Raw genomic sequence first — 25,482 nt, 5'->3', positions numbered from 1 at the left:
GTGGCCCTGGGAGTCTCATCCCTCTGGCTTTCAGTGGCATCGATCTGAGGGTTTTTATTGATCTCTGAGGTTGCTGAGGTTCCTGAGCCCGGTTCTGCATCCCCAGCCTGTCCCTGTCCCGGTTCTGCCCCCACACCCAGCCTGTCCCCGTCCCCAGCCCCACCCATGCCTCCCATCAGCACTGAGCTCCCTCCCTGTCTGCAGCCACTCTCTGCTTTCCCCAGCAATCTCAGCAGCCTCCCCAGCATGAAAAGCAGAGCGTTTTCTTTTTCTGGCTCCTCAGCTCGAGCAGGTCTCAGAGCAAACCTGTGCAGTTTTGTCAGCTTCAGAAGCCTTTCTGTGAGCAGAATGCTATTGATTAAACCCTAACAGCATCTTTCACTCCGAAAGGAGCTGGGAATCACAAACATCAGAGATGGCAGAGATCTCATTTGGATGTCATTAGTGCTGAGCCGCTTTTCAGTTCAGCAGGTGAATGTGCACAGGTGTGCCGGCAGCTGCCTCTGAGTGCAGCATTTCCTGCAGCCACAAAGGGCTGGGGATGCCTGGGAGCTGCTGTGCAGCCCTGTGCTCTGCTCACTCGTGCAGGAGCTGATCCCAGCCCCAGCAGCTCTCCCTGTGTCCCACCCAGCCAGGCCATGGCGATCGTGCTGCTCCTGGGGGAAAATCCAGGGGGGGAATCCTCCCCCAGCTCAGCTCTGCCTTCTGCGCTTGGCAATGGGCTGGGAGGGCAGGGGCTGAGCTGGGGGCTGAGCTGCCCCGGGGCAGGGGGTGCTGGGCTCCCCACAATGGATTTGGGGCTCCCCGCAATGGATTTGGGGCTCCCCACAATGGATTTGGGGCTCCCTGCAGTGGATTTGGGGCTCCCCGCAATGGATTTGGGGCTCCCCGCAATGGATTTGGGGCTCCCCACAATGGATTTGGGCTGCCTGGAGCCCCTGCAGTGGTTTCAGGGCTGCCTGGGCCTCCTCAGCTGTTTGCTGACTTTTTCCTTTGCTGTCTCAGTCCTGCTTTGCCCTTGCAGGGCACTGGGTGCAAACCCAAATTTCCCCACAGGGTCTGGTGTTGGAGGTGGGTCCTGTGGGGTCAGGCTGGCTGTGGATGTCTTGTCACAACATTGATTTCTGGAGTTGTTGCTGAAGAGGAGGAGGAGGAAGGGGGGAATGGCTGCACAGTGGTGCTTGTCCCCTGTCAGTGTGTGCAGAGGAGCTGGAATTGCCCAGCCCTGGACAGAGCCAGGCTGTGCTGGAGGTGTGTGATGCTCCCCAGGGACAGCAGTGTGTTCGGAGAGCACATTGCACTGAAACTTGATTACTGACAGCAGCTCAGTAGTTCTGATAAAATCATTAATCTAATTCTTGTCTAATTTTTCCATTCTTCATTCACCATTACAACCATCCCACATTGCTTTCAGGCTGCTGTGGAGGCTGATTAAATTGCAAAGCAGACTTTTAAATGAAAGGATCCATATCTGGCTGCACTCATTATCAGCTCCAAGAAATGAAATGTGCCCTCAGTGATTCACTGTGCAGCAAAGCCAGCAGGCCCTGGCAGACAAAGGGCAGGGGGCAGGTGAGGAGGGGCAGAGCCCGAGGTGCCAGCCCAGCCCAGCCCAGCCCAGCTCCCTGTGCCTGCAGCAGCTCTGGCAGCACCTGGGGATGCTCAGGTGTGACCGTGTTCACAGGGGTCTGAGGGTGGGGGAAGACATGAGGATCCATGTTTCAGAAGGCTGATTTACTATTTTATGATATATATTACATTAAAGCTATACTAAAAGAATAGAAGAAAATGTTTCATCAGAAGGCTGGCTAAGAATACAGTAGAAAGCAATGGTAACAAAGGTTTGTGTGTTGGACAGAGAGTCTGAGCCAGCTGGGCTGTGATTGGCCATTAATTAGAAACAACCTCATGAGCCCAATCCCAGATGCACCTGTTGCATCCCACAGCAGCAGATAATCAATGTTTGCATTTTGTTCCTGAGGCCTCCCAGCTTCTCAGGAGGAGAAATCCTAGGGAAAGGATTTTCCATAAAAGATGTGTGTGACACTCAGGGAAGCTGCAATCCCAGAGAACAGAGCCTGGGAGCTGTTCCTGATACATAAGGGCTGTTCACTTCCATTGCACAGATTGCAAAGGGGCTGTGGGTGGGATTCCCTCAGGGATGGGGTTCAGAAAGCCCCGGAGCTCACCTGAGCTCTGGCTGAGCCAGCAGAGGAGCCCTGGGTGCCACAGCCCTGCCCTGGGTGTCTCAGTGCCCTGGGCTCCAGGAGGGCACAGATCTCTCTGTGAGCATTCACTGGGGGTGTGCTGATAGCCCTGGGTGCCCTGGTGGTCCCAGGAGGGCACAGATGTGTCTGGGAGCATTAACTGGCACTGGGGCTGTGTGCTGGGTGCCCTGGTGGTCCCAGGAGGGCACAGATGTGGTTTTAAACCAGGGCCACTGCCCCAGCTCCTGCTTGTTTCACCCCAGCTGAGGTGGTGGGCGCTGTCCAGAAGGCGCCAGGGCTTGCTCCGGGTGACAGAGGGGGGGTCGCTGAGCCAGGCTGGCAGGGACAGGGCCCGGCTGCAGCTGTGCAGGGGTTTTGGCACCCGGGGCTGTGCCATGGCTGCCGTGCAGTGCTCCCAGGCTGGCTGAGCCCACGAGCTCACAGAGGTTTTCCAGCAGCCGCATCGTCACCTGTGGTGCCCAGTTTGCCAGGGGGCTCCGGTAATGGGGCAGCCCCACGAGCTGCTCTGCCCCAGCCCAGAATTCACATTTATTTCACTGCCTGGGGGGGTTCAGCAGCCTCTGCCCTTGGAGCCCAAGGGAAACACAGCAAGTTGTTTTCTGGCAAAGGAACTTTCAGGCTCGTGCTTTAATTGTGCTCTGGGTTGGGGAAGTCTGCAAAGCCTTTCAAGGGCAATGCCGAGCTCTCTCCTTGCATGAGTGATCCCCAAGACAAGCTCCTTTCCACTTCCTTGCTTCTCTGCTTTTTTCTTTTCATGAGATTTGGGGAGGTTTTGAATTAGAAAAGAAAAGGAAGGGTGGAGAGTGGTTTGGCACATGTACAGTCACTGATGGACAGAGACAGCTCTGCCACAACAGCATCCAGTAATGATCTGAATAAAGAAAAGGTAATTAAAACCACACACCTCTAAAACTTTATTTTCACATATGTCTGAAAAGTTGTGAACACCTCCTGGAGTCAAACTGGCACTAAAGATGTTTCCAGCAGTATTTGAAATGGAAAATGCAAACCGCAGCTCTTACCTGTGTTCCTTAACATGTAATTGTTATTTATTCTGCACATATAGAGATGTATAACTCGGTAGCTTTACAGAATCTTCTTCTGGCTGGTGTTAATTGAATTAGTCATGCTCTTGGAATGCTAAAAAGATTTGCCTGTGGGAATTTCTCTTCAGTTGTGAGTCAACAGTCAATTCTCTGGATTTTGTTTTAGTCAGTGGCTCTTTATTAGAATAAACAAGATTACTGGCAGGGAAATGTTCTGTGTGCTGGCATTGAAGGGAGAGGGGGAGTGCCCAGGTGAGGAGAGGATGGAGGTGAGCAGGGCTGGGGCACAGGGATGGTTCCTGTGGGGCTGGGGAGGAGGGTGATGGCCCTGGGGAGGATGATTGTCGCTTTGGTTTTTTAAGATTTTTTAAGCCTTCTGATGTTGACATTCATGTAGCGAACTTTCTCACACATTTTCTGTAAAAAACTCATTGTTTTGCATCCTTTTATGGAGGAGGAGAGAGTTGATGGACTGTTGGTTTGTCCAGTGTCATTGGAGAGGCGGCACTGTCACCCTCCAATCCGCTGGCACTCTTGGAAATCTATAAATGCTGGAGTCAGAAAATGAACTTCCCTTTTTCTTTACTTTGAGAGCAGCGGCGTGAGCTTGTGTTCTTTGTGTTTTATAGTGACAGATGATGACGGCCCTGCTGCAGGATGAAGCTGGGAAATGCCAGTTTGACCAAGGGAGTTCTGGGGCAGTGTTGGCCCCTTCTGTACCTTTTCAGACCAGGTGTGACTCAGCCAAACCACCCAAGGGGATTTATTTGTGGCCTGCTGGTTTCAGGCTGGGCTGTGTGCAGGCGCTGCTGGATCCCAGGGAGAGGCAAGTGAGAATGAGATCCCAGAAAGGAAAACAAGAGTTCTGTCTGGGCAGGGTTGATTCAGGACAGTTAAAGGATACAGAATAATAGGAAAAAGGATGGCAGATGCATCAAGGTAATTTCAAGCCTATCTCCCCATGCTGGGTTCTTCTGCTAAGCTGGTGTCCATGGGCAGGAGAGAGGCAGAAATTCCAGTCCCAGGCCAGCTCTGCGTTCTGCAGCTCCCCGGTGCCATCTGAGTGTAGAGCAGCAGGATTTATGCCTTGGTGTGAAATAATCAGACCCTTCTGCGTTGCTGGGCCCTTCTGTTGAGAAAAGAACAGGTCTGTGAGTTTGCCTGGCGAGCTGGACGAGCCTGGGACGTTTGTTCCAATTTGGTTTTTACAGCTCTGGAGGGACACGGTGACCAAGCAAGGCACAGACATTTCCATTTATGTTCTCCAAAAATAGTGGGAGGCAGCATGTGCTTCTGTACCAGAGGGATTATGTAGGTCAGCCTGCTTCTGAACCTGTTATTAAAAGTGACACTGCCAAAGAAAAATCAACAGAAAATACAAGGAGCTTTGAGTGAGAGCATCACGGGTCCCCAGAGTGTGTTCCATCCCCAGAGGGTTCCAGTGCTCAGCACTGTGCTTTCCTCACCTCTCCTGCACACCCTCCACCAAATGGGGCTGCTAAAACCCCAGCTGCCATTCACCTGAAACAAAGAGATGTGGGAAAGTGGCATGAAAAAATGGCTAACTGCCATAATGCCCGTCATTTGTGGGAAATTCAGTGTGATTTTTGTGAATTATCTTTCATTTTCCTCGATGGCTGGGCTTGGAAGACCTCTGCAGCCTTTGGAAAATGTTCTGCCTTTTCTGAGAGCACTCGGGAGCTTGGAGGGGTGATGGGGCTGAGGGAGCCCTGGAGGCAGGGACGGGCTGGGGATGCAGGGCTGGGATCAGGGCAGGGGTGTGGAGGTGTTTGCAGGGGTGCCAGGGTGAGGGTAGAGATGAGAATCTGACTCCATGTTTCAGAAGGCTGATTTATTATTTTATATTTTATGACATATATTATATTAAAAGAAAATGATATATTAGAACTATACTAAAAGAATAGAAGAAAGGATTTCCTCAGAAGGCTGGCAAGGAATAGAAAGGAATTGAATGATAACAAAAGCTTGTGACTCTGAGAGTCTGAGCCAGCCGACTGTGGTTGGCCATTAATTAGAAACAACCACATGGACCAATCACAGATGCACCTGTTGCATCCCACAGCAGCAGATAACCATTGTTTTTCTTTTCCCCTGAGGCTTCTCAGGAGAAAAATACTGGCAAAAGGGATTTTTCATAAAATATCATGGCGACACAGGGGTGAGGACAGGGGATGAAGGCAGAGCAGCTCCTCTCATCTCGCGGGTAACGGAGGCTGCTTGGGTGGGTGGCTAGAGCAGCATGGAAACCATTCAGGAATTGTCAGGAAGTGCTGAGGTTTGGAGCTGGAATTCCATGATTTACAAGCTCATGAGACACTGTTGGTGTCCCAGCTCTCTGAGGAGCAGCAGCCTCTGCTCTGCGCCAGGTGCCACAGAGGGGATGGCACCGTGCCGCCCCTCCCTGCCCCACTGAGAGGTGTAATTAGTGTCATGCACACCTTAACGAGCCACATTGTGTGCACTTCCCTTCTCCATCATGTTGGGTTTTCCCCCCGGATTTCTCTCTCCTGATTTTGTGTTGCTCATCCTAATTTGCCGTGGAAACAGGAGAGCTCTGGATTTTATTTCCAGCACATCTTCTGTCCAGACAGGGTTAGAACTGGCTGCACCAACCACCACTTTTCAGGTGATTGGAGAACCTTGATATGAAATTATGGGTGTTTTGCTATTTAAGTTTGAGTTCTGTTTCTGTCAAATGAAGGGAGAGAGAGCCAGAGAGAAAATTTGTCTGCAGCCAAGATGAAATCCTCCCTGAAATAGGAGGCACAAGTGGCACCTGCAGTAAAATCTCTGGGACTGCACCCATCCAAGCACTCCAGGGGCAGGGGCTGACCTGGGAGTCATTTCCAGCTGTTAGCAGCTGGGTAATTTCACTGCACTGCTGCTCCAGCTGGCAGGCAAAAATCCAGACACAGCCACTAGAATGTGGAAGTGACTGCCACCAGGTTCAACCTTTTCACCTTGGACAACCTCATGATAAATTGGAAGTGATTCAGGACTTCTCAGGCTCCCAGCTGGAGCCTAAAAAGGGTTTCCTTTTTACTTACTCTAATGGATTTCTCTCTTTTTTAAAAATCTGTTTTAAAGCTTTTACATTTTTTCCCAAGGAAATAATTTCTGCTGGTGCAGGAGCATGGCAAACACTGTGTAGCAGCCAGGTCAGGCACGGCAACAAGGAGCAAACCCCTGGCACAGAGAGGTGCAGGTGGGCTCCAGGAGGCTCCTCCTAAAGGTTTGTAGGGCTGGGAGGTGCTTTTGTTGGACATCCATCCATCCATCCATCCATCCATCCATCCATCCATCCATCCATCCATCCATCCATCCATCCATCCATCCATCCATCCATCCACCCACCCACCCACTCATTGTAGGGGAATAGAACATAAGAAAATAAAGATAGTGAGGAAAGTAATCTCACCCCTAAGGAGTTGCAGCTGGGGCAGTTATCAAAGATTAGGAGCAGGCCTGACTTTAACAGGGCACAGCTGTACCCAGTGAGAAGCGGATGCTATAAAAGAGTGCGGTGGTGTTGAGAAGGGAACTGGAGTCAGTTGGGTGCTGTGTGAAGGAGAAACAGTCAGAGCTCTGAGGAGGTGCCCATGAGAAACACCAGGCAGCTGTGCCTATTTTCTCCTCTCTGGTTTAGTTTTTCCTCTCTGGTTTAGTTTTTCTCTCTAGTTATCTTTCCCTCTCTGGTTTAGTTTTTCTACTCTGGTTTAGTTTTCCTCTCTGGTTTAGTTTTTCTCTCTAGTTATCTTTCCCTCTCTGGTTTAGTTTTTCTCTCTAGTTATCTTTCCCTCTCTGGTTTAGTTTCCCTCTCTAGTAATCTTTCCCTCTCTGGTTTAGTTTTTCCTCTCTGGTTTAGTTTTTCCTCTCTGGTTTAGTTTTTTCCTCTCTGGTTTAGTTTCCCTCTCTGGTTTAGTTTTTCTCTCTAGTTATCCTTCCCTCTCTGGTTTAGTTTTCCTCTCTGGTTTAGTTTTTCTCTCTAGTTATCCTTCCCTCTCTGGTTTAGTTTTCCTCTCTGGTTTAGTTTTCCTCTCTGGTTTAGTTTTCCTCTCTGGTTTAGTTTTCCTCTCTGGTTTAGTTTTCCTCTCTGGTTTAGTTTCCCTCTCTGGTTTAGTTTTTCTCTCTAGTTATCTTTCCATCTCTGGTTTAGTTTTCCTCTCTGGTTTCCTTCCTGTCCCTCCCCAGTTTCAGCAGCGCTCCCAGGCTGCTCTGGACCAGCAGTGCCTCACTGTGTGACCCTGCAGGTTTGAAGCAGACTCTCCATCCCTGCTCTGGGCTCTGGCTGGCCAGGTGAATGTCAGCCCACCCAAAGGCAGAGCTGGGTCAGGGGTTGCTGATCCCACAGCAGCGTGAGGGCATTGCCAGGGCAGCATTTCAGCATCCCTGGGGCCTGCAGGCGTGGCACGAGCTGTGCTCAAGGAGATGTTCTCTCTCCTTTGACCCTCCCTCTCCTGAATTTCCCCTTGGTTTGGTTCCTCTTCTCTCTCTGCAGAGCAGCCACTGACCCTGAGAGGGCTCGGCCCCGAGCGCCCCAGGCTCTGTGCCCTTCTCCAGCACCTGCCCCAGGCTCTGTGCCCTTCTCCAGCACCTGCCCCAGGCTCTGTGCCCTTCTCCAGCACCTGCCCCAGGCTCTGTGCCCTTCTCCAGCACCTGCCCCAGGCTCTGTGCCCTTCTCCAGCACCTGCCCCAGGCTCTGTGCCCTTCTCCAGCACCTGCCCCAGGTGTCGCTGTCTGGGTGGAACAGGGATGCTCCTGGGCCAGTTCTGTGCCTGCTGCTCTGCGAGGAGCTGATGTCGCTGTCTCTGCCCCTGCCTCTAGACATTTAATGTGCAAGTGCAGCTCTCTGCTCTGTTTTAGGTGTTAGTGATGCCTTCAGCTGTGGCAGGGGAAGCACACAACCCTGAACTCCATGTTTTGGTAGGTAAAAAGTGCTTCCATTTCTCTTTCAACCATTGCTGAAATGCTTTGATTTCCTTTTGGAGAAGAATCCCTTGGTTTTCCCATGCTGGAGCTCAGATTGCAGCAAGCTGTGCATCTCCAAGATGGTGTGTTGGCTGGCTGCTCAATTAGTAGGAAAGTTCCGTGCTAGTAATTAACAGGGATCTACCCAAAAAAGAGATGTCTCCTTGGCAATGCAACTTTTCTGGGGAAAAATAAAAAATATTGCATGAGAGGCTGAGGGAACTGCTCCAGATTTGCTTCCAAGATCTGTAAATCAGGCAGAGGATTTACATGTTCTGCTGTTTCAGCTGGAATTCGCCTCCTCCATCAGATTATTTTAGCATTTTGTGGATAGCACTAATTAAAATTTATCATCAAAGTAGCTGTAGCTTTAATAGGACTCTTCCCAGTGCTGGAGGAATCGAGTTTACATTGGAAATCTTGACTGAGGGAGGGAGCAGGGCTCCTCCAGTCTTTGAAAACAGAAAATCAGGATTCTCCATGAGTGCAGGGCTGTGCAGTGCTCTGGCCATTCCAGGGGGGCTGCAGCTGTGGGGTGGCCCCAGGGGCACCCAGTGCCTGCCCCACACATCCCTGGTGGGTCTGGGGCAGCCCTGGGGCTCCAGCCTGGATTTTTGTGGGTGGCAGTTCCCGTTCTGGGGCATTTCAAACACGAGCAGCTCAGGGGCTCTGTGGTGTTCCCAGGGTTAATGGATGCTGGGGTTTGTGATGTCCATTGTGTGTTCCAAGGACTCTCCAGGTGACAGAAACCAGCAGCTTGGTGGGGTTTTTGCGTTTTCTGTGTTTGCGGAGTGGAGGAATTTGGGGAGCTGTGCTGCCCTGTGCCAAGGGGCTCTCACACCAGCGGGCAGAGCTCCTTCCCTCTCCCTGCCTTTATGGAAGGGGCATTTTCCCAGGTCCTGACCTTCCTTCCCTGCTCCTCCCCAGGTGCCACCTCCCATCCTCTCCCACCTCCCCAGGTGTCACCTTCCATCCCATCCCATCCCACCTCCCAGGTGTCACCTTCCATCCCATCTGCACACCTCCACCTCCCAGGTGTCACCTTCCATCCCATCTGCACACCTCCACCTCCCAGGTGTCACCTCCCATCCCATCCCACCTCCTCAGGTGTCACCATCCATCCCATCCCATCCCATCCCATCCCATCCCACCTCCCCAGGTGTCCCCTCCCTTCTCCCACCTCCAGCCCCCAGCCAGCAGCAGCAGCTCCTCCATTGCCATTATTTGAATATTTGCAGTGTCTGGCTGCTGCCGGTTATCACAGTGTCCCGGGAGATGGCAGGAGAGGCTGTGTGGGAGGGTGTTTAAAAGCTTATCTTCAGAGCCGTGATGTTTTGTGATTTAGGAATGAAGTGTGGATTAACAAATGGAGCGGTGACTCTGTCTGGGGAACGGGGGCTGGAGAGGGAAGAGCGGGACTCAACAAATGGCTCCGTCCATCCAGGGCAGCTCTGGGCTGTGCAGGGGCTGCTCCCGGCTCTGGCAGCTCTGCCCCAGCAGCTGTGCAGGCACCTTAATTAAAAACATTTATTTCCCCAAAATGAGGAGTCTGAACAACTGAAGGCGAGTGGATTAAACAGGGCTCGCTGGAATTCTGTGGGTATTCTGCTTTTATTTTCCATAAAAGATGTCTGTGACACCCATGCTGGGTTTGAGAGCCCTGTGGATGTGGCTCCTGGGGACAGGGCAGTGCTGGCCTGGGCTGGGTTAATGAGTGCTGGGTTTGTGATGTCCATGGTGAGTGCCAAGGACTCTGCAGGTGACAGAAACCAGCAGCTTGGAGGGGATTTTGCATTTTCTGTGTTTGCAGAGTGGAGGAGTTTGGGGAGCTGTGCTACCCTGAGCCCCCCCAGCTGGACTCTGGTCCTGGAGGGCTTTTCCAGCCCAAACCACTCCCTGATCCTGGGCTTAACAGAGTTCCCCTCCAGCCGTGGTTTGCCAGAGCTCTGTGGGTGTCCCAGCCCTGGGATGAGCTGCTCTGTGTGCAAGCTCTGAAAAAAAGAATTATAAATAAAAAATTCCATGTTTGCTGGTAAGACAAAGGTGGTAGCAAAGCAGCTCCTCCTCAGTGCAGGTTCCCTGGGTAGGCAGGCTTGGAATGCCAGGGAGGAGCTGAATCGGGGCACCTGAGCTGTCCCCTCACTCTCTGTTTTGGAATCAATCTCATCAGGTTCTTTCAGTATGCCATAATATTGGGAGAAATGATTAATGCAAACCTTGGAAACTGAGATGGAGCTTTGAAATTAATTTCAAATATTAAAAGTGTTAATTTCCCTCACTCCCATTGCAGTAGTTTTTGCAAAGTAAAGATAACTTTGGTCATCCTTTCCGACCACAGAATGAATTAAAGATAAAGGAAGTGGATGTTTTATGTGAAATAGCAGTTAACATCTGTTTCCTCAGAAGTTACATTGGTTTAATTACTTTTCATTTGTGTAACACTCAGAACATCGTTTAAATTCCTCCATACAAGTCAGACTCTTATTAAGGGAAATGTGTTGGCTCTTGTCCCTCGTTCCAGGAGGAGCTGCAGCTCCTCCCAGCCCCAGGGATGTGGGAAATGCCCTGGGACAGTGCCCACTGCAGGGGCACAGGGTGAGATTTCATCTGCAAACAGCAGAGGGAAATTCAGCAAAATTGGGACTGACATGAGGAGTGCCCCACAGAAAGGGAAAGGGGCACATTCAGCGTTATTAATTCTTCCTTATCCTGTCTTTGGCCCCTCTCTTTGGTCTTGTGAATCCCAGATTTCCTATTTTTTTCTGATTTTTCCTGGTAATTTTCTGATTACCTTGCCCTAACAAGATTCTGCAAGAAAACCCTTCTTTGTGGCACAAAAATTGTAGATAGACAGACAGACAGACAGATTGATTAATTGATTGGAGGCTGTGGCCTCATTTCTGGTGCATTCATCTTTTGACTCTCCGAAGTTCTTGCTGTAAGGTGAATTTCCTGGGGTTCATTCTGGGTGTGGCACAGTGCAGCCCCTCCTGTCCCAGGTCAGGGTGCCCAGTTCATGCAATCAGGGCTGCAGCACCAGGGAAATGGAGGCTGTAAAGGCTGATGGGGGTTTTGGGAGCTTTTAGGGCTGTGGGGTTCCCTGGAGGGATGGCTCCTGCAGCAATCCCCGCTCAGTAAAACCCTCTGGGCACTCTGGACATTGGCTGGTAACTCACAGGTGCCTCGAGTGAACACAGTCCCTGTCTGTGATGGGCTGCCCATTGAAAAGGCTCTCTGGAAGGCAGGCAGTGAAGGGCTCTGTGCTGGAACATCCACATTCCATCTCTGCTGGGGGGAATTGAGCATGTGAACAGGGAGTGGGAGAGAGCCCAGAGCCCCCCAGTGCCACCTCGGCATGCCAGGGACCCCTTCACTGTGCCAGGCTGCTGTGAGCCCCCCCAGTGCCATGGCAGGGACCCCTTCACTGTGCCAGGCTGCTCTGAGCCCCCCCAGTGCCATGGCAGGGACCCCTCCACTGTGCCAGGCTGCTGTGAGCCCCCCCAGTGCCATGTCAGGGACCCCTTCACTGTGCCAGGCTGCTCTGAGCCCCCCCAGTGCCACCTCGGCATGCCAGGGACCCCTCCACTGTGCCAGGCTGCTCTGAGCCCCCCCAGTGCCACCTCGGCATGCCAGGGACCCCTTCACTGTGCCAGGCTGCTGTGAGCCCCCCCAGTGCCATGGCAGGGACCCCTCCACTGTGCCAGGCTGCTGTGAGCCCCCCCAGTGCCATGGCAGGGACCCCTTCACTGTGCCAGGCTGCTCTGAGCCCCCCAGTGCCATGGCAGGGACCCCTTCACTGTGCCAGGCTGCTGTGAGCCTGCCCAGCCTGGCCTGGGTGTCCCTGCCCAGGTGCCTGTCCCAGCCCCTGTGCCCAGGTGAGTCCCAGGTGGGTGCTGGTGCCTGCTGGGATCCCACAGGAGCTTTTCCATGAGATAAGGCCCTGCGGGGGTCAGGCCTGGCCTGCCTTCCCACTGCTTGCTCCTGTCTCCTCTCCCAGCCTCTGTGGCAGAGCTCCATGGGATGGAGTGGCTCAGGGCTGGGCTGGGCTGTGCCAGGCTGCAGGAGTGCTTTTATTGAGCTATATTGCATTTTTAGTGCTCATTTGAGAGAGGCCATTAAGGCTCAGCGAGTACATTAAGAACATTACTCCAGTGTGAAGGAGATGGGGATTATGAGAAGGACTAGCAAAGACCAAGGAGTTACAGAGTTCTATTTCCCATTTCCCTGTGTGAGGGCTGGGGACAGAGCCTGCTCCAGCAGCTCCCAGCTGTGCTCAATGTGCACGTTTGGGGTCCCAGAGGAGCAGAGATCACTGTGTGAGCTCCCAGCAAGGACCCTGGCTGTGAGTCTGGAGGGAAATGTGCTGCAGCAAGGGAGAAGTGACCCAAAACCCAGGAGGGACCCCCCAAACCTGGTCTGGTACTGCAGGGATGCCAGGGTGGGGTGGTCACAGAAGCGTCCTCTGGGCCGCAGCCCTCAGCCCTATCTGGATCTTCACTCTGTGGCCTCGTTCCCTGTCCCTGATCTGTGGCAGAGCCTTTGTGAGCCTGGCTCTGGGCTCCTGGAGGAATTTTGTCATGCTGTCAGTGCTGCTCTCTTCTTGGGTGGAAAACCGAGGAAACGTGCTTCCTTCCAAAATTGTCTATCGAAGATGCTTCTGCTCGCTGCCCTCCCACGGGGCTGTCTCACAGGGTCCTGGCTGCTCTGTGCACTTGTCACTGTCTCAGGAGGTGACAAGCCTCTGCCTGCCCTGACACCTGCAGCCTCAGCAGAGCCGTTATCTGGGAGCGGCTGAAATGCCGCCTTCCCTCCCTGAGGAAAAGGGACTGGGGCAGCCGGGAACGCTCCAACCTGGAGTTAGAAAAGCTCCGTCACGAGGGACCGTTCTGTGCTCACAGGCTGGAAGGATTCATTATCCAGAGGTGGCATCCTTACTGCTGGCGGGAGGACAAATACCCTGCAGGAGCAGCCCAGCACTGAGGAGCTTCTGATCCCCAGCAGGTCCTGATCTTGATCCCCAACATCTTCTGATTTTCCTGAACCCCAACATCTCCTGATTCTCCTGATGCCCAGCATTCCCTGATCCCCATCAGATCCTGATGCCCAGCATTCCCTGATCCCCATCAGATCCTGATCCCCAGTTCCCTGATGCTGATCCCCAGCATTCCCTGATCCCCATCAGATCCTGATCCCCAGCATTCCCTGATCCCCATCAGATCCTGATCCCCAGCATTCCCTGATCCCCATCAGATCCTGATCCCCATCAGATCCTGATCCCCAGCATTCCCTGATGCCCAGCAGCTCCCGTGTCTGAACCTGGGCTCTCTCTTTGCTCCTGGTTGTTGGAAGCAGTGAAGGACAGGGCTCACACATAAATACAGGTGTGCGGCTCAGGAGCTCCCTGTTCTGGGCCTTCCAGAGAAAACAGGGAACGGTTCATCCGTCGAGGGGTTTGTTCTTGGCTGCCTGCACTCCCATCTCCTTCCAAGGGGTCACGTTTCCTTGCCAGGGGGATCCCAGAGCCCTCCTGAGCAGGGCTCTGCCCAGGCCAGTCCTGGGAGTGCTCCTGACACAGAGCTCACCAACAAAAGGCATTTAAATGCTCTATTTCCTATTGCTTTTTCCTGCCTGGCTGCACTCTGTGGCTCCAATGCACCTTTGCAGCAGATTCTAGGAGGCCAAAAGCTCCTAAATCCCTCCTGCAGCTGAGCCTGCTCTCACCCCAGGTTCCCAGGCTCAGGCAGCTCCTTCTCCTTCCACTCTGCCTCACAAACAGAGCTTTCCTGCATCTCTCAAAGTCATCTTACACCGCTCTTGTGATTTAATTTAGTGTTCCCAAGGAGAGTCTTAATTTTTTGTATATTACTGGAGTTTAACTGCCATAATAAAGGACAATTTTGAGGTGATAAAACACACCAGGAATGTCATTAAATATGCAGCAAAGGTCTGACACAATGGAATTAAGCATTAATGAATAACATGCTAGAAATATTAGTCTTCCATATTAGTTTAGGTGTTCTGTTGTTGGGTTGTGATGAGGGCTAATGGGAAAAAATGAAACAATAAACAAAATTAGTGAAAATGAAATTTCCAAGTGATTCAGTAGCTTCTTCATGTGCAGAAAGTTTCTAAGTTAAAGCTGTTGGGTATCCACGGGGATCCTTTTCCTTGGATAAATTGTTGTCATTCCATGTGTTAATGTAATTTTATTATTGGTGCACTTTCCATTTTTACAATTGAATTACCATGCTGTGGAGATGTAATTTAAAGCCGAGCCCATCTGCAGATCAGGGCAGTTGTAAACTTCTTTTAGTGCCATAAGCAAGGACTTGGTGGCTCCTGGCAGGGGGGTGAGCATTCCTGGGGAGCAGGAATTCATTGTTCTAGGAAGGAGCAAGCAGCCAATGCAGAGCTCATCAGGACTTGATTTAGGACAGAGCTGCCGTTTCTGGATCTCTCTACCAGCCCTGTTTTAACTTGGAGCTCCTTTTCCTTGAGGCTCCTGCACGTTGAGCGCTCGTTTGGCCTCTCTGTGTATTATTTCCCGTGCAGGATGGTGCTCCATGCCCAGGGTGTTCCATTTCCCAGAGCTCTGGGTTTGGGTGCCAGCAGAATGAACCAGCTCCCTCTGAACCTGCCTTGCTCTGCTTTCACTGCAGGACATCAATCATTTATAAAATCAATTTATTGCCATTTCTGCAGTGGCAGGAGCTTTTCCGTCCCTCAGCTCGTTCCCGCAGACTGGAATTGCTTTGGGGCGCAAGGGGCAGAGCTGGGGCTGGGGCAGGTGCCCTGGGCATCTCCTGGGCTCTGCATCCCTTTGATGAATCCCTGAGAGCTTGGGATGGGCTCAGGGCAGCCCCTGGTGCACAAGTGCCACGCTGGTGGTGCTGTGTCCCATGGTGGGGCAGGGAATATTGCACAGCCAGGCCAGGATCGCTCTGTTCACTTGTTTTATTGTGAATTTGCAGGGTTGGGAATGGAACTGGAAATGTTCTGCACTCCAATCACTTCCTGAAGGTCTGATGGTTTCCTGTGAGGCTGCTGGCAGGTTCTGGAACGTGGGCTCGTTCTGGTTTTTGGTTAAACGTAACCCAAAACCTGGCCCAAAGCCCTCCCTGGGAAGAGGCTGCTGCAGCAGTGCCCTGTGTGGGTCTCAGGTGGATCCCAGCCCCTGCCCTGAGGACTGGGTGGGTTTGCCATGCTGTGAATGCTGCTCAGTGTGTCAGGATTCCTAGCCTCTGCCTTTGAGGCTTTGGGTGGGTTTGCCATGCTGTGAATGCTGCTCAGTGTGTCAGGATTCCTAGCCTCTGCCTTTGAGGCTTTGGGTGGGTTTGCCATGCTGTGAATGCTGCTCAGGGTCAGGATTGCAGCCCCTGCCCTGGGGGCTTTGGTGGGTTTGTGTCAGGTGTTTGAACAACCCCGTCCCTGCTGAGGAGTTTGGGGCAGCCCCAGCTGCATCTCAGGACTATAAAATGATCTTTAGTCGTTCTGGCTCTTTGGGATGTGATTCTGCTTTGTCAGGGAGCTCTCCTCAGTTGTGCTGCCCAGGTTTTCCCAAGGGGAGGATCCTGACTTCTTTTAACTCTGTTTTCAGCATTACTGTACTGGTTTCTCACCTGCAGAATACAGGAGGTTTACAAGTCAAATCCACTGCAGCTCATAAATTGGATATGCAGGGAATGGCAGGAAATGCCAAAACCAGCAGTGGGACAGAAAATGTACAACGAAATGGGAAAAGCCTCCTGTGTGCCTTTGGGGTTTATTTCAGTTTTCCCCAGTTAATTCCCCTCCTTTGGCTCCCCCAAACTCCATTTAAAGTGTTTGACTGATTTATTTCCCCTTTTGTGGGGGGGGTCCTGCCTGTTGGAGCATCCTGGGGCCACCCGGCAGGGTCTGTGAGGGATCAGAGCTCTCCTGCACTTGGAGACTTTTCATTTTCATTGTTTTAATTTTTATTTACTTCTCAGAGTCTTGGTGCCATCTGTACTTAACCTGAGCTCTTCTTGCCCCTTCCCAACACAGCATGGCTAGAATCTCCATTTTGGGGGTTAGAATCTCCATTTTGGGCTGGTTCCTGTGCTGGTTGCAGTGAGGAGCTGTGCCAGGGGCTTTCCTGTTGTTCCCAGAGCTCTGATAAACACCCAGGAGGCAGCTCCTGGCAGCTGCTAATTTTAAAGGAATGTATTAATCAAATTAATTGAGAGTTCCTTTTAATAATCATCAGCACCAACATGGCTTCGTGACGTGATGTTTTCAGTGTTGCCAAAAGCAATTCCCCCCAAAAGGGGATCTCTGCAGATAAATCAGCTGAAAAAGTGCTCAGTTGTCTCTTTTGCTACCTGATAATCCAATTAAGTGGCGATAAGGAAAACCGCTCGTGCAGCATTCCAGGGCAGCAGAATAATGTGGTGAGTGTTGTACAGAGCCCAAACAGCAGCCAGCTGTGGGTATCCATGGATACTGGAGCAGCACTGCACTGATTGCCAGCCCCGGGACCCCCAAACCTGGGCTGCCCCCGGGACCCCCAAACCTGAGCTGCCCCTGGGACCCCCAAACCTGAGCTGCCTCTGTGATCCCCAAACCTGAGCTGCCTCTATGATCCCCAAACCTGAGCTGCCTCTGTGATCCCCAAACCTGGGCTGCCCCCGGGACCCCCAAACCTGGGCTGCCTCTATGATCCCCCAAACCTGAGCTGCCTCTGTGATCCCCAAACCTGAGCTGCCTCTGGGACCCCCAAACCTGGGCTGCCTCTATGATCCCCAAACCTGGGCTGCCTCTGTGATCCCCAAACCTGAGCTGCCTCTATGATCCCCAAACCTGAGCTGCCTCTGTGATCCCCAAACCTGAGCTGCCTCTATGATCCCCCAAACCTGGGCTGCCTCTATGATCCCCAAACCTGAGCTGCCCCTGGCACCCCCAAACCTGGGCTGCTGGGTGTCTGCAGAGAGCCTGGGGCTCTGCCTGCCAGGGCACAGCTCAGGGCTGGCAGGAGCTGTGGCAATCTACAAAATCAGAGGATTTTGGGGAAGATGCAACAGGCAGGCCCCAGAGACAGCAGAACTGTGAGTAGAGCTAAGCAGTAAAATTATTTAAAAAGTAGGAAAGCAAGGACAAATAGAACAATGGTCTGTGTATTAACACTTGTCTAGAATAACTCCCTAAGCTGCAGAGAAGTTTATCTAGTGTGATATTAGGAAGTCCTGAGCTTAATAATGGAGCTCTGTGCATTGTGTTTTAAGGCTTACAAGCCGGGATTGTGTTTGAAATAATCAAGCATTGTTTAACCAAAGGTTCCTGAAGATATGGAAGCTGAACTTACTCCCCTGTGCCTTATGGACAGCAGGAACCCAATTCCTCGGGCACAATATATTTGCCATTTATCCCTAACCCCTCCTGCCATTTATCCCAAATTCCCCTGAGCAGGGGTGGTGCCAAGGCCAGCAGGGCCCCATGGCATCTGCTCCTTTTGGGAAAGCTCAAACTGTGAGATCCCTGCCAAGTGGGACAATTTGGGAGAGCTGGACAGCCCTGCTCGTGCCCTTGGGGTCATTCTGACTGGGGAAAGCAGAGCGTGTAAAACTGGTCAGGTTCTGAACTCGCTGGCACTGAGACTTTCAGTCTTCATTTAAAATGGAGTTTATTTTTAAAGCTCAGTGGTGTTTGCTTTTAAAGGGGAAAAGAAAGGTTGCAGAAAGTCCTGGTTGTGATAATTGCAAAACAAATGTTTTATGTGAGACAGAGAAAAACTTGGGGGTTATTATTCTCCTTTATTCTCTCCCAGCCTTTCCTGTTCACTGTTTCCCTCCTCCCCATGGAACAATGGTTCTGTTCCAGTGAGCCTTTGGAGCAGCTGGCCCAGCAGAGCTCCTTTGCCTTCAGGCAGCTGCAGCTCAGCTCCTCTCTCAAAAACCAGGGAAAACAAGGCTGGCCTGCCTTGTGAGGGGCTCAGGGATGGCACAGGAGCTGGGTTTCACATTTCCAAGCAGCAGTTTGCTTTTCCCTGCTTCTCTCTGGGTCTGCTTTGCCCTGGGATGAGGAGGATGCTCTGGGGCTTGAGCCTCCTCCTCCTCTGGGTCCTTCACCCTCCAACACCTTCTCCAGTGCTTCAATTACAGGACTTTTAAAGCTGGGTTTTAAAGCCTATCTGTGAATCTCCCCCTTGTCCTGCTGTCTTTTAATTAACTCATCCCCACTGCTGGTTTTTATTAAGAGCTCTGATACGTTATTAATTAACGCTCTGTGCGCTGTGGTGAGCAGGTTGGTATCAAAGATGCTGTAAAAGATGAAAGTGATTACTGCTGAGAAACAAAATAATTAAGGCAAAAGTTGCGTTTTCATCTGCCAGCAACAACCAGAATGTCAGTGGAGATGGGATTTTAAAGTTTTTAATTTTTTTTAAACAGACTAGACAGCTGTAATACAAGAACTGTGCTAAAAGTGGGCATTTTTTGGTCTGGCTGAGGGTACCTGTGCCTGTGCTGATGCTCTTTGCTGTGTTCTCTGGGTGTTTATGAGAAGTCTCTCTCACAGACTTTGAGGTTTCACTGTTTGTGTCTGTCCATCTGTTTGGGGGTGGGCCCTTGAAGGAACAGGGGCTTTCCTGCACAGTGTGAGCTTTGCCAATATCTCAGCTTTGGCTGTTCCCATTCCATGTAAGTGATTGCAGAGGAAGTATTTTCCTCCAGTAGCCCTCAAGCTGCAAAATCAAAAAGAATCTCAGCTCTCAGTGAGATAAAGCTGCCCAGTACACTGTGAGTATCTTCTGCTCTCAGCCTGTTGTTTTGGGGTTTATTCACCAGTTCAGGCTCGTTCAGCTTGCTGTTGTCTCCTGCTTTAATTCTTCTTCTTTTCATCCTTCCATTCCCATTTCTTTGCTTGTTTTGCCGTTCTGCAGTGGGTTGGGCACAGTCTGTGTAACCCCTGACCCCCCCAGGTCAGGCAGTGCTGTCAGAGCAGGGATTGCTCTGGATCAGAGCAGGAATTCCATGGATCCCTCTGGATCTGGCCGTGGGTGCTGGAAGGGCAGTGATCCCTGGGGGAGTCCCTCCCTCCCAGGCTCCCTTTGGGCTCTGTGGGCTCTGTGACATCTCCTGTCGTCCCCTGAGGGTCCCTTTGTGCTCTGCCCTGGCGCAGGTGGGCTCTGCATCGCCCAGTCCCTGAAGATCCCCCAGGAGCGCAAGGACAAGAGCATCGACTTCGACCGCATCATCCGGCAGCTGCTGGAGACGCCCAACGCCAGGGCCATCGTCATCTTCGCCCACGACGAGGACATCAGGTGAGCCTGGGCCTTCCCTGGGCCAGGGAATGGTCTGTGCTGGGAGCCACTGGGATATGGGCAGCTGGGAATGGGGGAAAGCACCAGGCACTGCTGCAATATTGGATATGGGCAGCTGGGAATGAGGAGAGAACCAGTCACTGCTGCCTCTGGCTCATGGGTGCCCTAAATGGGAACCAGGACCTGGGAGCTTTTCCTGGAGCTTTTCCATGCTCCTGTTGGGTGGCAGAGCTGACCTTTCCTTTCAGAGGAATTGCAACCACGCCCCCCTCACCAGGCTCGTTCTACTTGGTGTAATTCATTAATTCAGTCTGGTTTATGGCAAATGAAAGTTAATAGTGATAAAGTGACTTGGATGCTCAAGGTTAAACCACATGGAATGGGCTCATAAAATAACACAAAGAATATTTTATATTTCATTATTCGCTTGCGTATTCTGGGTCCAGAATTTGAAATTAGCTTAAAATCACGATGGAATCACCAGTTGCTGAGAGGCCCAGTCCCACAAAACGAGACAAAAAGAATTTTGGGAAAAGTTTCAGTAAAGTCAATGGGAAAACTCTAAGTTTTAGTAGAATCAATAATTCAGTTGTGGGATATTGGGTGAGTTTAAAGAGAAGTCCCATTGGTGCTGCACTGACCGTGGGATGGTTGGGGTTGGGAACGACTTTTGGAGATCACCCAGTCCCGTCCTTCCCTGGGATCAGAGCCCTGTGATACCGAGCGTCCCAAAGCCCTGAGCTCTGCTGGGGTCAGGAATGTGCTGTTCCTCCCCATCACAGCCCAGTCAGGCTGGAGGAGACCCCTGAGGCCAAGGGGGGCAGCCCCTGTGCCAGTGCCACCCCTGTGCCAGTGCCACCCCTGTGCCAGTGCCATCCCATTCCCTGGAGCAGCCCCCATGCCAGTGCCACCCCATTCCCCGCAGCAGCCCCGGTGCCAGTGCCCCCGATGCCAGCCCCATTCCCTGGAGCCTCCCCCCTGCCAGTGCCCCCGATGCCAACCCCGCTCTCTCCGCAGGCAGATCCTGGCAGCAGCCAAGAGGGCAGACCAGGTGGGCCATTTCCTGTGGGTGGGCTCCGACACCTGGGGCTCCAAGGTGAGCCCGCTGCTGCAGCAGGAGGACGTGGCTGAGGGAGCCATCACCATCCTGCCCAAGAGAGCCACCATCGAGGGTAAGAGACCTTTCCTACTGATTAAAACTTCATTTTCCCATCAGTGCTTTCCGTTTAAACTCAGCTTAACTTCTATTTCAGATCAAGCTCCGTATTTATCCATATTGCTGTGTGCTTCAGAAATAGCCACACCTGTACAGATGTGTGTGTATAGTGAATTTTGGGAAGCTGGTTTTGCTGAACCCCTTTCTTTCTCAGCTTCCCTTTGTGCTCCCCAGTGTTTGTAGTCTGATCTCACCTCAGTGTGTTAATCCTGCCGTGCTAAAGATGCTTCAGCATCCACATGGCTTCCTCTGGGCGAGGTTGGTCAGGGTCTGTGTTCTCTGGAGGAAAAGTTATTTCCAGGGGACGCACTGAGAAACCCAACTGCTCTGCTGGCCCAGTCCTCCAACACGCTGCCCACATTAAAATGGGTTCTGGTGCCTCCACTCCCTGGAAAACCAAATATTTGCATTTTTCCTGCGCCTGCACTCCCTGCTCATCAGTTATTCCTCTCAGGTAGATCATCTGCTTCATTCTTTTACATTTTTAGCCCCCCGAGGCACTCTTGGATGTTATTTCTCCGTAAATACAGAAAGTTGACAGACAATGAAGTGGTTTGTTTCTGAAAAGCAGGATATTTTAATAAGCTTTTCCCACTGTCTCTATTCATCCCTGAGGGTTTCTGACACAGAACCGAAAATTCTGTCAACAGTACACAGAAACAAAACCTTCCCACGTTTGTTTGTTTTAAAGTATTTTCCTTTTATGTTACGCATTAAACCCCTGATGGAAAGCACGAGGGGGTTTTGGAGGCAGTGAGTGAGGATGGCAGAGTGGGAGAGTTCAGGTGTACAAAGTCAGTTAAATTGCAGGTATGAATATCTGTGTATTTGGTATACCTGCAAAAAAATTGTGTTTATGGAGCCTGCAAAAATATTTATGGAGCCTGCAAATATCTCCTGGTTCGGTGGGGAAGTGCCTGGAGCAGCCTGGGTGCATTTTGCACGTGGGCTGGGGATTGCTGCGGTGCCTAAAGTGCATTTTGCCTACAAATGTGTGTGTGTGTGCCTGAGGTGTCCTTCAGGACAGACACCTGTGGGGTCTGTGTGCTCCAGAAGGGCTCAGCAGGGTGAGGTGTGAGGGGTCCCTGGGCAGAGCAGGGGGCTCAGGCTGCTCCTGCCCTCCCCAGCCCCATCCAGCTGTCCCCAATGCCATCTGCATGTGCCATCTGCTCCTGCTGCCAGGGCCTGGGGGTGCTCAGAGCTCATCCCAGCGCTGCTGCAGCAGCTCAGCTCCCACGTTCCCCTTTCCGGCTGGTCCCATTTCTGTCCATCCCCACGAGAGCAGCCAGGGGATGTGTCAGGAACCCCAGGCTTTGGTGTTTCCATGCCCAGGGATGCCCTGATCCCTCTGGGTTCCTGCTTTCTTCGTGCCCAGGCTGCTGGAGGCTGTTCTGGTTCCCTTTCTGGCCTTTGAGTTTCATTTGGCCACGGGATGTCACACAGCTCGTAAACTCAAACACTCACCGCACAGAAAAAAAAGCATTTTTCAAATTCTTCTCCACCCCCAGCAGTGACTTAGTGACTTCAATCCAAAATCCAGGTGTGACGTGCAGGTGTGCTGTGCTTTTACAGCTCTGCACACGGGTTCCAGCTGGTGCTCCTGCTTTCCTGCCACTGGGATGTCCCAGCCTGTCACTCCAGAGGGGCCCCAAGTGTTTGGTATTTGTAGGATCAGGCCCCAGATCCATCAAGTCTTGGTACTTGATGTCACTCTTGGGACAGAATTTCCTTTGCCACGGTCCCACGGGGGGGATTTAGGAAATCATTAGATGAACTGAATTCATTCATCTTAAGTCAGTCTTAATATAGCCTGATTGTGTTTGATGTAATTATGCTGAAAGGATGAAGTTGCATTTTATTTGCATAATTGCAGTAGACAGTGAGCCAGAGGAGTGCACATGAAAGAGGAATCAGGTGGGGAACGGCTCCAGAGCCAGCCCAGCCAGGTACAGGGAACTTGAGAGGCTTTCAGAGGAGAAAGAGGAGATTGTATTCATTTATATATTTATTTGTTTGATAGTTCATAGAGTAGCTGTGGCAGCAGGATGATTCTCCGATGCTGGGCCCTGCTCCTTGGTGTTCTGAGCTGGTTCCTCCTCACCCCAGAGGAGATTCCTGTAAGGGGATAGAATATAAGAAAATAAAGATAGTGAGGAAAGTAATCTCACCCCTAAGGAGTTGCAGCTGGGGCAGTTATCAAAGATTAGGAGCAGGCCTGACTTTAACAGGGCACAGCTGTACCCAGTGAGAAGCGGATGCTATAAAAGAGTGGGGTGGTGTTGAGAAGGGAACTGGAGTCAGTTGGGTGCTGTGTGAAGGAGAAACAGTCAGAGCTCTGAGGAGGTGCCCATGAGAAACACCAGGAAGGTATGGAACCTTTGTGAAAGGAGACAACAGCATGGAACACCTGTGATAAGGAGACAACAGGTTCCCCAGCCTCACCCTGAGTCCCAGAAGTTGTTTTAAGCTCATCTGGGAGGCATGTGCCCACCTCCTCTCCTCTCTGGCCCTGCCCTTGGCTGGGCAAGGTTTGTGGGGCCGGGCAGGGGTTTTGCGGGGCTGGGCAGGGGTTTTGCGGGGCCGGGCAGGGGTTTTGTGGGGCCGGGCAGGGGTTTTGTGGGGCCGGGCAGGGTTTGTGGGGCCGGGCAGGGGTTTTGTGGGGCCGGGCAGGGGTTTTGTGGGGCCGGGCAGGGGTTTTGCGGGGCCGGGCAGGGTTTGTGGGGCCGGGCAGTCCCAGCAGGGCTGCACTGAGCCCTGCAGAGCTCTGGGTTCCTCCCGTTTCCCTCTCCTGTGCTCCCCAGCCAGGCTCCCCCTGCCCTCCCTCAGCAGTGAGTGTGCTCTGGCTGCATGGACTGCAGCCCCGGGGACGGGAGCAGCTGCATAGAGGGTAGGACAGAGATCTGAGCTGGATTATTGACAAAGTCTGGCAAAAGCTTTGCTGAGTGGAGAAAAGCAGTCTTTGCTGTCTGAGCTCAGAACTGCTGTAACTGAGCACTGGGATTCAGATGGATTTCACATGAATGGTTCATTCCAGAGCCTGGGGATGGGGCTGGAGTTTGGGAAGCTCTGGGCAAGCAGGCTGAGGGATAGCTCAGATCCAGCACAGGGATGAGCCTGTGTATTTAAAAATTCAAAACTGCAAACCAACAAAACTGTGCCCGGAATTCTCAGTTGTTTGTCTTCCAAAGAGATGTGAATCCCATTTTGTTTTCATTTCCAACAAGAGCTGCTTTGCTCCTTTTTTATTTGGGCAGTATGAACTTGGAAAAAGCAATGAAAGAGTGGTGACTTAAGCAAAACTGAGAATGAAATTCTCTCTTTGTTTATGGCTCTGAAGTGTTTTACTCTCACAGCCCCTGAGTGCCAGAGGAAGGAGCTCAGGGCTCATTTTTCCCTGGAATATTCCCTGGGAATGATGTGCTGCCCTCAGCCCTTCCTGCCTCTCCTCATGGGAGCAGGAGGCCAGAGTTTATTGCATAATAATACTTGTAAAAACTTCCCTTTGCGTTCCTTCTGTTTGTTTACAGCCTGGTGCAGGCTCCTTTCCAGCTCCCTGTTGTTCTGCAGCTCTTTCTGTGTCCCTGGGGCGTGAGCCATGTGCTGGAAGGATGTGGCTGCAGGGGCAGTGCTGGGGAGGATGCTGGAATTGCCTGTGAATAATGACGAGGCCTAATTAGGGCCCCTGGTGTGGTGCCACAGTGCCCTTGGCACCTGCATGGCACAGGAGCAGCCCCGGGTCCTCTGTGGCTGGGCAGGGGTGACGCTGGGCTGGTGCCACAGTGCTGGTACCCTCTCCATGCCACCTCCCCAGGCTCCCTGAGCTTTCAGTGCCGATTTTCTCTCCAGTTTCCTTCCTCTGGGTGCCCCCCTATGCCAGGAGCCCTCAGTCCCCTCGCTGGGTCACAGAGGATGGAGCCCAGATGTGAAGCAGAAATCCTTCTCATCCTCCTTTCCACCTTTGCTTTCCTGCTTCTCTGTTTAGTTACTGCTTCCCAGAGCATGAATTTCCAAAGGAGAACATTCCAGATCCAATGGGATGAGATGGTTTTGGGGGGCTTTGGGCAGGTTTACTGTCCCAAAGCTGGGAGGAGGTGAAGCCTCCAGAGCTGGGGCTGCTCTGCTGCCATGGGGCCCTGACCCAGAGCTTTGGGCTCTGTCACAGCAGCTTTCAGGGACACAGCCCTGCCTCTGGGGTTTGTCTTTGCCACCCTTGCAAAGCTTGCACTGAGCACCTCACTTACCCAAGCACAAATGATTCAGTCCAACACTGCAGTGATTTAATTTCATGGGATCCAATTGGTTTGCTTACCTAAAAACCTGAAATCCAAACCACACCTGAACTGTCTCTGACCTCCCTGGAATTTAAACAATATTTTTAGTTGTGGCAGTCATTTGAAATGCTGATGTGTCAGTCCCAAAGAGGGAATACTTGTCTCGAGTATTGCCACTTGAAATTTTGGGAAGTCACACAGATGTTCATCTCCTCATTATGGAAATAATGTATTTGGTTAATGTGTTGGTGTGAAGAGAGGGGAATACAAATTATCTTGCAACTTGTGGGGTTTGGTTCTGTTTTCAGTGAGTTGAGGTTGCTCAGAGGGGAGAGAAAGCTCTGGGGAGATCTCAGAGATCCTGACCTGAAAGGGGTTGCAGGAGGGCTGGGGAGGGATTTTCTGCAGGAGCAGGGGGGACTGGACAAGGGAATGAGGAGGGGAGGTTCAGATG

At 51.9% G+C, this 25,482-nt stretch overlaps 1 protein-coding gene across 2 annotated transcripts in view; it reads left to right on the top strand.

The window, feature by feature from the left end:
* Nucleotides 1-25,482, top strand: part of GRM7 (glutamate metabotropic receptor 7) — a 164,509-nt gene that overhangs the window by 74,955 nt on the left and 64,072 nt on the right. For both annotated transcript variants that reach the window (XM_059480059.1, XM_059480060.1), the window contains exons 3-4: nucleotides 19,400-19,541; nucleotides 20,559-20,713. In XM_059480059.1, coding sequence (XP_059336042.1) covers nucleotides 19,400-19,541; nucleotides 20,559-20,713 — 297 coding nt within the window. The remainder of the gene's footprint in view (nucleotides 1-19,399; nucleotides 19,542-20,558; nucleotides 20,714-25,482) is intronic.

The sequence above is a fragment of the Ammospiza nelsoni genome, chromosome 11 (assembly GCF_027579445.1).
Source record: "Ammospiza nelsoni isolate bAmmNel1 chromosome 11, bAmmNel1.pri, whole genome shotgun sequence".
Classification (NCBI taxonomy): domain Eukaryota; kingdom Metazoa; phylum Chordata; class Aves; order Passeriformes; family Passerellidae; genus Ammospiza; species Ammospiza nelsoni.
The sequence above is the reverse complement of the archived record's forward strand: the minus strand, read 5'-3'. Positions and strand labels throughout refer to the sequence as shown.